Below are 13,013 nucleotides of genomic sequence, written 5' to 3'. Positions count from 1 at the left end.
TCTTAACAGAAACCACAGGTCATTATTCATTATTATTCTAACTGTGCTTGTTGACACGTTTCTTTTGCTAAGATTGAACTTATTACAGGTCTACAAAATAACATTTACTGTCAACTACCAGACAGTTAAAAATGTAAAAAGTTGCAAGTCCATTGACACGCTGTCCACACATGGCTCACAGAGGCTTATAACCATGACTGGAATACCAGTGGAACAAAGCAACTGCCCTGGGGCCCCAGACCCCCAGGGGCCTGCCAAAAAAAAAGGTTTACTGGTTGGCAGTTAGTTTGTGGTAATTTGATTAACTGTAACTGTGTTTGGGAATGTGGGAAAATACATAATATTAACTGATATGATAATGGCCTAAAGGTGGGTGTTGCTTTATCATCTGATCTTTAAGCCCTGTGTGAAAATCTAGATTTAAAACATTTTTATTTCATCTGATACTGCACTTACATGCTGCATAGTATTTATTTTTGAGTACTGTACACAATGCACAGAGATTGTGAAGAACATGTTAATGCAGCCAAGCTTACAATAGAATTAAGTACATTTTACATTAAAAATGATGCATTTTCTCAGGCAGTTGTCATTGTACTTGTATATGTGTCTCATCAGTATTATTATTTTTATGTGATGGAAAACTGTTGTGTGTGTGTGTGTGTGTGTGTTAAGCTGCATTTATCTAAGTAGTGTTTAATTCTAACATTGTCACATTCCACTTTGCGAATAGAGAAATGCAAATATTGATGTAAGCAGCCATGCTCCTGTGACATGAATGTGCCTCAGCAACAGAACATGTATTCAACCATAAAGCTCTAAACAGAGACTGGTTGTCTAGTCTCTGTTGAACTAAAAAATGAGATGCCAGTCAATAAATGTCTCAAAACAAATTATTTGTGTCTCTACAATTTCTTACTAATTCCCATACACACTGACCACACTCTAAAACTGGAACATTGACAAAATAGTCCTACAATAATACCTGCACCAATGTCTCACCTGGTAAATTCAGTAGAATGTACATTTGCACAGCACTATTTCCATTTCACTGTTGTTCTCAACTTCTTCCTTTGGGTTGTCCTCACTGATTAATTCATTCTGACCTTTGTACTTTGTTCTTTCTCAATGCTAAATTGTTCTTATTGACACTCAGCATTTCCTGCAAGCGCTTAATGTGAAACAGACAGTGAATTAACACAACAGAATACAGGGAGAAAAAAATATATGTTTATTATTCTTTGCCTTCTACACACAAACAAAACAAAGCTATGTTAATGAAAGAACACATTAAGGCACTTAAAAAACAACTTTAATAACACAAAACACATTAAACCAGTTCATACTCAAATACAAAATCATATTAACTTCACAGAGTTGTGTGAAAGCATGCAGTATAAAACATTGTGCAGGGTTTACACCAAGGAGCATTAAGCCCTTCCCTTCATCATTGAATCCACACATTTCACTAAAACAATAAATGATCTCCAGACTTTTTTCTAACACAAAAGACTAAATAGCATCTGCCCATTATTTAATCCGCCTTTTAGTCTTCTTCCAAAACCATTATTCACTTCCCTTTGAATAAAAACTTGGGATATATCTGAATGCTTTTAGTTCACTTAGAGTCTTATCCTTGTTGTTTCTTACCTCCTTCCAGAAAGGTTATTTTTTAGTGTGTGAATGTTAGTGTCCCCTTGCCTCAGTGTGTAAATGGGTGAATGTGACATGTAGTGTAAAAGCTTTTTGAGTGGTTAAAAGACTAGAAATGCTATACAAGTACAATCCATTTACCATTTAAAAAGACTTTTAAAAGACTGGTGGAGCTGGAACGTATACATGATATTTAATTTGACATTTGACACACTAGCACAGATCCAGGACTAAGTGGTATGTGCATAAATAAAGTCATCTTCCTAGTCAAGTCCATCAGATCTTTCTAGCTGGTAGGCTGGAGAGAGTCCAGAACAGAAGGTGTGAGATCTTTGAGATATAGACCATGTACTTCTAGCCCCAGCAGGTGCAAAAGCACCCTAAGGCTTGACCATACAGGTCTAGGTAAAACACTGTTTTTGCCGGGGGAAAGTATATCAGATGAATGCTCAGAATGTAAGATGACAGAGAATGCAGCACATATGTTATTGAGGAACTGTCTAAAGTAGTGGAAGAGAATGGGACCTTGAGGGAATTCTAGGAACTACAGGAGGTGAGGTACAGCACACACAGAAAGCTGTTGTGGAATATTTGAAGGAGAATTTGGTGAGGTTTTTTTATTTTATTAAAACCATCATTTTATATTTATTTCTTTACATAATGATATAAAGTAGTCAAGGGATCCCATCGCATACTGCATACTCCGGTACAGAAGGTGGTGGTATGAACCTTATTCTTGGCCAAAAAAACAGAAGAAGAAACTAGAGAAGCAGACGCTCAGGGTTTGTTGAAGAAAACCTGCCAGCCAGCAGGGTAGTTTCATAGAACTCACCCCGGGTTTAAGTTACCTCTCTTTCTGTAACTGAAAACCCAGAGTTACCTCTCATCTCATGGCTGACAGCCTCAAAGTTTTCACTAATCCCCCTTTCTGTCAGGGCCCAGGTGTTTTCAGACACCTCTCCTGTCTGTATTGTTTTCCAGCCGAGTTGAAGCCATCTCTCTGCAGCCGGAAGCTGTGATCAGCTGATGGAGGAGGAGCAGCTGGAGAGGTGAGCCATCTTCCCCCGGCCCCGGCAGAGTGATACGCTGATAGAATCTCATAGAGCCCGTACGAGAGGGATACGGGAAATCATCTGGGGATCCCGGTGTCATTTGGAGACAGAGACGATTATAGGACGCCAAGACAACCGGTGTCAGCCGGGAAGGACGATATCTGAAGGACTGAAGAATTTGTGCATAAGACCTGACTGAGGAATCTAGCAGGTTATGAAGAGAAGGCTCTATTACTAATACAAAGAACGGAAAACATTGAGCTAGGAGCGGGGATTAATAACTAAATATCTAGCACATGTAACGTTAACCTTGGAAAATGCAGAAGTCCAGATAATTTGACGAGAGGTGATATAAAGAAGCATGTAGTTGTTCTAGTAGTAAAGCTGCAGAGCAACTCCAGTCAATGTAAACAAACAGCTATTCAAGCTAGCCCAAGTTAGCCGATTGGGGGTTAGCTTCCTTGCTAGTAACATATAGCTAACGTAAGGTGCTAGAAATCCAGACACAACGAAGGTAAACCCAATTGAACAAGATTGCCGTCTGGTTTAAAACCTAATTTAACCACAACATAATCGTCTGCAGTGGATGACAGCTGTCGCACCGTTTGTGTTTTCTCACTATGAAGTTATTAGCATAATTAGCCTTTCATCAAACGCCAAGCTAACTGCGTTAGCAGAGCAGCTTAATAACATTTACCATCGCAAGCTAAATGTAGAACAAAGAGGACATTTTCATATTACAACTTGTGATTTAACATAGACCCGTTTAAAATATTAGGCTGACAGAGAACACTTCCAGGGTTAGTGTAATGCTCCAATAGATCATCCACATATTCACAGTAGTCCAGTTGATTGGCTGAAAGAGTAGGACGTCTGGACGAGGGAGAACAACTTCATGACTTCTTAAATATTCAATCATATCGCCTCCTTTCCTGCGTCGTTGTAAGACTGTATGGTGTATAGTGAGTGGACATCTCTTAGTTCAGTTTAACAGTAACAGTACTCAGCTGGCACGTTTGGCTAATTTTCTCTCTCAGCAGCAGCAGTAGGCAACAGTGCGGTCATATGGAGTGAAGAGAGAAGACCTTCAATTGAACGTAACGGGCTCTAAAAGGAGCCACAACTCAGCCAGGAAGCATGCAGCGGATTGTTAGAGCGATCTAAATAAGAATAAGAATTTCATTTGAAAAGATAAGAAAACATCATTTAACACGAGATAAGTGGCGTACAGACAATTAGTAATATCAGTTAGTTTAGTTGTGTATTCGGAGGAGAGCGTCGCCTTGTCAGAGTTAGTATTATGTAGTTGTGTTTGAGGGCCCAGCGGTAAGCCTCTCAGCTGTGTTTTGGTTGCTAGTGGCCTCCCCTCCCCCAGTCTTCAGACTCTTGATTCTCCCCGAGTGTTGGACACTGTTCGCTGGGTTTCGCCTTGGTTTTTTTGTTTGTTTTTTGGGGGCTTTTTTGTTTGAAGAGAGGCCGTGGCCTCAAGTCTCAGTCCTGTGGACTCCGAGGCAATTAAAAAGTGGATGTAATGGAACTGATGTTCGCCGAGTGGGAGGATGGGGAGAGGTTCTCCTTCGAAGACTCGGACCGGTTCGAGGAAGACTCTCTGTGCTCCTTCATCTCAGAGGCCGAGAGCCTGTGTCAGAACTGGAGGGGATGGAGGAAGCAGTCTGCTGGACCCAACTCACCTACTGTCAAGATTAAAGGTTGGAGAAGGACACACTTACATACATTTTCATTCATTGTGATTGTTTGAATAATGAGGATGAAGGAAAATGAAGGTTATTACAACAGGGTTAAAGGACATAATGTATTACCTGTTGCTGACAAACTTGTTATGCATTGTTATAAAATACACTATTAGATATGACAACGTATCATTTTGTTGTGATGCAAATAGATACAGGTGTCAGTTTCATAAGTGTCCAAACTGTCTGTAGCTGATATTATTGCAGCACATCGTCTGCTCCTCTTTGTTTTGACAGTTGATGTTGTGTTTCAATGTGCCACTGATAAGTTAGCCAATTCACTTTTTGGGATTTAAGAAAGAGTATTTATCACAAGTTAGTTAACAGGAGTGTACAAGTGTTAAGGAACACTTGTACACTTTAGTTATTATATGGCCTATACTGCAATGGAGGTGTCATGGGTATGTGGAAACCCATGCCTTCAGACAGCATATAGCCTGTGTGTGTGTGTGTGTGTGTGTTCGTTCGTTCGTTCGTGTGTGGGATACCTCACAGCAACCTTATGCTCTTCTCTGGTGATTCTCCAGAGAGTCCTCCATGCTCTTGTTTACTAAAGCCATCAACAAGCAGAGAGCTCCTGCTCCTGCTCCTGCAGCAGCAGCTAGTAGTGCTGCTGGATGACACTAGATACTTTTATATGCAGCCTTTAACGCTACAATATGTCAAAGTAAGAGCTCAGTCAGAACAAAGAGCTTTACCCTGACATTAATTTAATTCTATTTAAAATGTTGGTTTAAACTCCTCTCAGTTGGTTCCACAGATGCAGATTCTTGTATATGCTGGTATTAATTACTCTATTTCTGTGCTTAACCACAGGATGTTTAGTCATTTTTAAGAGATTGCAAATCATGATATGTGCTACTTATAGCTTGTATTTAGTCAAAGCAAAGAGTAATAAAAGAGTCTGTTCAGTAGAAGACAGTATTGTAACAGTACCCCAGAGTGCTGGAAGCAGCTCCATCTTAGTCAGAAGTTTGCTTTTAGTTGTGATCTGGATATAGTCCTGAGAAAAACAGAGTGCTGAGACTGTGGAGAATGAAAACAGGACAGTCCTTCTATGAAGCAAACTGGTCAGCCAGTCATTCTGAACACATGCTGTGTTACAAAACTTTCTCCAAACCTACCTAATTAATCAGACTGAATTTTGGACACGTTTGTCTAAAATGATAAGATGCACCATGTGACAAGACATGTCACAGGAGCATGTTTCTCTGGCTGAGCTGGGCCAATTACCTTTAAAAATCAGGAAAATAACATATTGATACAAGTCTTGTTGACTTTTAAAATATACAATATATTGGACTGTGGTGGTTCAAAGGTTTGCATGGGTGTAAATGCTTTATGTAATGAATGTTTGCAGTAAAGAAGTCACCTGCAGCACTTCTATCTGTGTCCACTGCATCAGAATTCTACCACAACCAACTGTGGGGTTTGTTGAGCAGCCATTGACTGGTCCAGTGTGTCACTGATTAGGTGTTTGTTATGCTGATATTCCATATGTTTGGGAGAGCTGCTCCATGCTGTGCTGGAGTATCAGAGCTCAGACTGCAGTAAGAGCCTGTTGCCTGCAGCTCTTTACTGAAGCAGCTCACTGTGGCTGCTTCTTGTTTAAACCTTCCTCTCTGCTATATGTTTCAACTAATCCCTTAAAAAAAATGTGTAAAGAACATCCATATCTTACTGTGTGCACCGTGTACTTATCTGTCAGTTACTGACCTCTGTGGCAGATAAGGATGCACTTTCAGTGTTCTTGGGTTTGAGATGGCCTCATGTGTGAATGTTTCTATGTGTTCATTACATGGAGACAATATGTGAACTTATTTAATTTGTGAAATTATTGCAGCCTTGGTGAAATGTGTGTGTTTGTTTTAGCTCACGTGCTGGGTTGAACTTGTGTTGGGGGAGGGAGCTGTGAATTGTAAAGAAGGCTTTGTCCTACATAGGTCACTAGCTAGGCTGCAATAATGCGGGCTAATGTGACTGTTCCAAGGTAACACAACCCTCACACTTAACACACATGATTTACCACAAAAGATTTACCTGAGAATTGAACTGGAAGTCTTTTTAATTGTCCACCAGGGATGATCTTAACAACAACAACAACAAGATATGCAGAGTATGCTGGATTTCTTAATGACTTCTCAGTGAAGTATAAAGCCTAATATTAACAACATGTGACATATTTGTAGCCTTATAGATCCTGTTTCCAGCTGCTGTTAACATGTTATGTGATGATGTACTAAGCCATCAGGGCATATTTGAATGGATCAGTATCAGCTATAATAATGTCTCTATGACAGCTGCGACTTGCACTGCTGTTGAAAATAAAGAGCACACACATGCAAGTGAAAAATACACAAATTTGCTAAACTCGGATGAACATTTTAAATATTTTTGTTTCCTCTTAATAAAAAGTAGTATACAAAACCTTCAGGTAGCAGCTTTACCTCATTTTTAATTCATTTGACTTCTGTGAGTAACTTTCCAGTGATTGGCCGAAAAGGAGACTACTCAGTGTTGTGTGGTTAAAATGTACCTAATCAGAGTGTGTTTGTGAGGAAACAAACTGTAACACTGGTCACACCAAACGCCATGAATGTGAATTTGTCACACGACAAATGAGAATCCGTCGCGCTATCGCTCGAGTTTGGACGCGTGACCATTTTGTGACCATAATGTAAAGTTTGCGTCATTGTGCGAGTAGCAAGCCTGCCTGTTTTCACTAGATAACAACAACAACAACAACAACAACAACAACAACATTGCTTCTTCTCTCATCAACCATGGCTAAGATCACTTACCTCTTCTCCCATGTGTCCCTGAGGCTCTTCCATTTCCTGTGACACGCATCAACTGACAAAAACACACGTAAATGAACTGTTGAATCAGTGAACCAGTAACGTTATGTCAGGAAAGCCAGTTAGTTTTATTTTTTTCTTCAAAACTTTGAGGGAAAGCCAGCTATGCTAACTGGGGCTATACGGCATGGCGTCACGTGACTTTGCAAAAATGATCAGCTGATAACCTTTTTTATTCTCTCTCTCAGCAGCATGGTAGAGGCAGCATCACTGTCACACCAATCCAAAGAGCTTCTCCTGTAACTGATATTACAGCTTTATTCATTCATTTATTTTATCTTATAACCCACAATAAAAATGAATCAATTATTCATCAACTGAATGTGGCTTTTTTACATTGGCACCAATGCTTGACCTGTTTGTTGTTTAGTATCAGCTGAGTGGTTAAGCACATGTTTTAAACAGTGAGCAGAATATCCCACTGAGAGCATCCCAGCATGTGAGAGAAAGAGGAGGAAATGAGGAAGGCAGTGAGAGGGTTAGTGATCCAGAGTCTTCAGCTCTGCATCGGTCAGCTACAAAGGAACATCTGTTGGAGTGGCTTCCCTCTGTGCTTGAATCTGATTGGTGGACAGTTTGCTGTCATTCACTTGCAACAACCAGTCATAAGCTGGCAACATGAACTGTTACTACCCAGCTCTTCCTCTCTCCTCAGGTTTGGAGCTTTTGTCCTATTTTTCTTCCCATAGTAAAACTGTTCATTTAAACGTTGATAACACACAAAATGTGACTCAGTCCTAAAGGTTTAGTAGTTTTCTTTTCATTCTTGAGCTGTTGCACAAAATGAGATCTGTGTAACAGTGTACTCTTTCTTTTCATTCCTGGATGAGTGGGAACAGAGCAGCCAGCAGAGGAATGAGTTGTAATACAATAACAACAATAGTATTAGTAGAGACAGTAGAGGCAGTAGCAGGACCTCACTTAAAAATGGACTATTATGGCTAATGTTGTTGCTGGCATGTCATTTTCAGCATCCTGGTCACATAGAAACAGGCTGAGTGAAGATGTCTTACTGACTACATGCTTAAACCATTAGGACAGAGAATACTTGTTATATTGGACAAAGAAGACAGGTGGCATGAAACAGCAGTGAAGGAGGCCATCTATGTTAAAGTTGAAGAGTCATCACTCATCAGGGGAGGTGGTTGACAACACCCCCTTATCAGTAGCTTCTACTACTGCACACCAACACAAGGGTCAAACCAGTGTCAGGGGTTTATCTCTACATGTGGGTGTACATGAAGGTTTTGTTTGTACATGTAATAAAGTGAGCTGAATCTGTATAGTTTAACCTGAGTCAGCTAAACATTGCTCTTGGTTTCAGCAGTAATGGATGATATCATCAAGGCAAGAGCGCAATACAGATGAATAAAATAGGAAACTTTTAAATTAATGCCTCAGACAAATTAACATTGTTTTACACACACTGACAGTGTGAACATAGGCGGGGGTCCGGTGTTGTACTGTTGGAAAGCTTGACGCCTCCATGCTCCATCAGTCCCATGTATAATAACGTAATGCCTCCGCCTCAAGTCAAACTTGTAACTATTTTGCAACCTCATAAAAATAGTGTCCATCATATTTTTCACTTGTGCTCAAAGTACATGGCCTTAAACTTGCGTGTGCAACATATGAGTGATGCTAGTCTGCTTGTCTTAATGGGATTTCCATGTCCTGTAACCATGAGCCCCTCAGCCTTTACAACAAGGATGGCATTATATGAATGCAGTGCTTTCCTCCATATATGGTAAACAGCAGCACAAGTAGTGGCTTGGAAATGAGGCCTGTAATCTGAGACCCATCACTTTTTCTTCTCTCAGTGGCAGACCAGTGTGCTCTCAATAAGACTCCTGTCACAGTGCTCATGCTGCCTGTTCTAAAGCGTGTGCACACACAAACACACACACACACACACACACACACACACACACACACACACACACACACACACACACACACATACAGACAAACCTTTATTTGTTAGTTTTTGTATCATCAGTATCTTATAACTTAAAACTAAAAATGTAAAAGATGTGCTCGTGGCCCCCAGAGGCTGCTTTGTTCTTCACACAACACAATAGTGAAGAGATGGACAAAAAGAACACTGATGATGAGTTTATTGTTAGAGCTTTGCCAGTGTCTCTCAGAACCACATATCATTCTGTGATTATGAAAGCAAATCCTGCTGATATATATCATTGACAAAGCTGCCAGCAGGCTTTTGTATAGTTTTGTTGGACTTTTTGCTTTAAACATGTCTAAGCCTTACAAGGCATTGCATTAGCATAGAAATGTCAAACTCTCAAACTTTCCACTCACATTCAGTGTTCTTTCAAGGACTTTTTTTCAGCAGTGGTGCTGTTGTGCAAATGCAGAACCCACAATACCAGGACCCATATTTGTGCACATCTGCACTGGAATAACTTAATTAACTTAATTCACCAGGAGCTTTCCAGAAGCCCAGATAGTTGTAATAAATATAGAAGAATCAAATGCCCTAACAGAAAATGTACACCGTTTTAATTGAATATGGATATAAATTGATAGTATAAAATAAAAATGAATTGGATAACAAATCATAGAACATAGTGACTGCCTCCCTTCACTCTACCACTATAACACTACAACAGCACTAAGCAGCCTCAGTTACCTAGGCTACATCCTATCAACAACTATTGTTGCATGAGGTTTAAGTCTTGCTGGAGGGGAATGATATGAAAAGTTTGTTTCTGGAGTGGAGTCTTTCTGCTCTCTTCAATCAATCAATCCAAACCAAATCACAACAAAAGTCATCTCAAGGCACTTTCTTCAGTGTCCTGGCCAACGTTTCGGCGCAGCAGATAACATTCTGCTTTTGTTCTTGACAATACCAACAGCATACCAGATGATGATGATGGAGGAGGTGAGGATGGATACAGTGGTGGTGTACAATTGCACCATCATTACCTTTTGGCAGGTTGGATTTATTCAGCTGCCACAAGAAATAATTCCTCTGCTGAGGCTTCTTGGTGAGGCTGCTTATATTCAGTTCCCACTTGAGCTCCTGGCTGATGGCGGTTCCCAAGAAGTGGAAGGACTCCACTGTGTCAACCGAGGAGTCTCAGACTGATGGGGGCCGTTGGGGCTACATTTCTTGTGGAGCCCCCAATCATCTCCAGGTTGTTTTGTCAAGTCACCAGTCAATCTCCCCTCTGTAGGCGGTCTCATCTCCATCAGAGATGAGCATATTGAGGGTGGTGTCATCTGCAAACTTCAGGAGATTGATGGGCTGATGACTGGAGGTGGGTGCAGAGAAGTGGAGAAAGGATGTAGCCTTGATAGAAACCAGTGATGATGCTCAGGCAGTTGGAGATGTGCTTCCCCGACTTCACATGCCACTTCCTGTCAGACAGGAATTTGGTGATCCAGATGATCCACCTGCAGGTCGACTCAGGCACATGCAGCTGGGGGAGCTTGTCTTGTAGAAGGACCAGGATGACTGTGTTAAAGGTGGAGCTCAAGTCCATGAATGAGTAGTGTACTGCAGTGTCCAGATGCTACATGATGAAGTCGAGGGTAGGGCTGGTTAATTAATCGAAAAATAATCCAAACCAACATTTAGAAACTCTAATCGACTTAATCTTGCTCATATCAATTAATCGTGGTGTTCACTGTTGCCATGACAGTAAAGGTTGCATATCTTGCATTTGAAAACTTGTCTCCAGTGATCATTTGAACCCAAACCACGATCTTTTCTTTTTTTTTTTTTTTTTAGCTCTAATCAAGTAAACTAGACATTAACCACAGCGTCACACCTTAAAACATCTTTATTTTCACTCCCTAAAGATACTCATGTGTGAGGGCAGCAGTATAAAATACAAAACAAAAGAAAGTGTGAAAATACATAATTGTTTATCAAGGGTGGAGATAATTGTTCATTAATCGTAATCGAGGTTAAAAGTTCAATTCATCGTGATTTTGATTTTTGCCATAATCGCCCGGCCAGCCCTAGTCGAGGGCCATGTGTACAGCATCGTCAATAGACATGTTGACTCTGTAGGCCAAATGCAGGGGATCTAGGAGTGGGTCTGTGATGGTTTTAAGGTGGGACAGTCCAAGTTCCTCAAAAGACTTCATGACCAGAGAGGTCAGGGTTTGCGGTCTGTAGTGTTTAAGATTGTGTGAACTGGGATGATAGTTGAGGTTGTGAAGCAGGTTGGGACGTGGCATGTCTCCAGTGAGATGGTAAAAATGTCTGTGAGCACCAGGAAAGCTGGTCAGGACAGTGCTATACGGTGGAGGGAGAGACAATCTGGTCTGGTTTGCATGCAGGGGTTCTGTCCTGAGGCACTCTTTGGGATGGAGAGAGGTAATAAGGGGGGTCAGGGGGCCTCAAAGGTAGGCAGTTATGGGAAGACCCGGGCCCCTGCTGAGGTGGGGTGGAAGGGTTAGTGATCTGGGGCTGATGGATGGAGTCACATGAGTTGGGGTCAGGACTGCATTGTCTTTCAAAGCAGCAGTAAAACTCATTCAAGCTGCTGGCCAGGCGTGACTCGTCACTGGTATGAGGGGCACACTGCTTAAAGTTGGTCAACAGCCTCAGGCCCTTCCAGATGGAGGCCGAGTCGTTACCTGAGAACTGGTCCTGGAGTCTCTTCTATTATAGTTGTTCTGCATCAATCAATGCCTTGCTAACCCTATGTTTAGACTGCTTAAAGCAGCCTTTGTCCCCACTAAACACTTCCACCTTTTCCAACCTTAGCTGTCTGAGCTCTGCTATAAACCAGGTTTGATGTTGTGAAAGGTGCTTGATGGAATTCAGCTGTCCTCATAGAAACCGATGACGTCACAACCTCTGTGTACTCATCCAGACTGTTGGTAGCAGTGCTGAAAACATCCCTGTCAGTGCAGTCTAAGCACACACAGAGATCCTCCATAGCTGGTCCACTGTGTCCTTACAACAGGTTTTGAGAGTTTGAGTGTCTGTGAGCAGGGATCAGATGAACCAGAGCCAGTGTAGCATGGGGGACGGTGAGATAGGCACTGTTAATAGTCATGTAAAAGTGATCCAAGGTGTTATTAGGGAGTTCATGGCTGAGATTATCTTTGTTTAAGTCACTGAGGACAATAAAAGGTGTTTTTATTGTCTGCTCCACACACAGTATCTGGTCAGTGAGCGGTCACTGCGCCTTCAGATAGAATGAAGCTAACCCATGGAGGGGGGATAATAGGATTTACAGTAGATAATTGCCTGCAGAAGATTGAAACCTTGGACTTCAAGGACTCTCTCTTCACACACAACACATGCATCTTAAAGTGCAGGTGGATGACTGTCACTTCCACAGTGGGTGGAACAAAGAGTTCATATCAGTGACTAAAGTGACAGGAAGAAATTGGGATTTAATTGAATTCTGAATCTAGTCACTAATGGTAAATTAGAGTTTGTTTTTTCTTTTTCAATCACCAGAGGAATAATTGTGTTTATATCTATTTTTATTTTTCCACTTGACAACTATTCATCAAATGGAAGAGTTGTTCTACCAAAAAGAGATATTGTGTCAGATATTCTACTCTTGTGTATTGTTTGGTCCATTCTGGCTCGGTTGTTGATCTTATTCACTTCTGATTCTCTAGCCCAATGTAAGTATCACACCTAGTAGGTTCCCTACCAGCTTTAACATATATTATCATTTCTTGTAAAAAAGGGTTACACACAAACT

General features: G+C 41.1%; 1 protein-coding gene across 2 annotated transcripts in view; it reads left to right on the top strand.

Annotated features, from left to right (window-relative positions):
* The first annotated feature begins 2,776 nt into the window (after positions 1–2,776).
* Positions 2,777–13,013, top strand: part of zswim8 (zinc finger, SWIM-type containing 8) — a 37,530-nt gene continuing 27,293 nt past the window's right edge. For both annotated transcript variants that reach the window (XM_053332974.1, XM_053332973.1), the window contains exon 1: positions 2,777–4,414. In XM_053332974.1, the coding sequence (XP_053188949.1) occupies positions 4,237–4,414 (178 nt within the window). In that variant the 5' untranslated portion in view covers positions 2,777–4,236. The remainder of the gene's footprint in view (positions 4,415–13,013) is intronic.

This window comes from Scomber japonicus, chromosome 14, assembly GCF_027409825.1.
Source record: "Scomber japonicus isolate fScoJap1 chromosome 14, fScoJap1.pri, whole genome shotgun sequence".
NCBI lineage: Eukaryota > Metazoa > Chordata > Actinopteri > Scombriformes > Scombridae > Scomber > Scomber japonicus.
The sequence above is the reverse complement of the archived record's forward strand: the minus strand, read 5'-3'. Positions and strand labels throughout refer to the sequence as shown.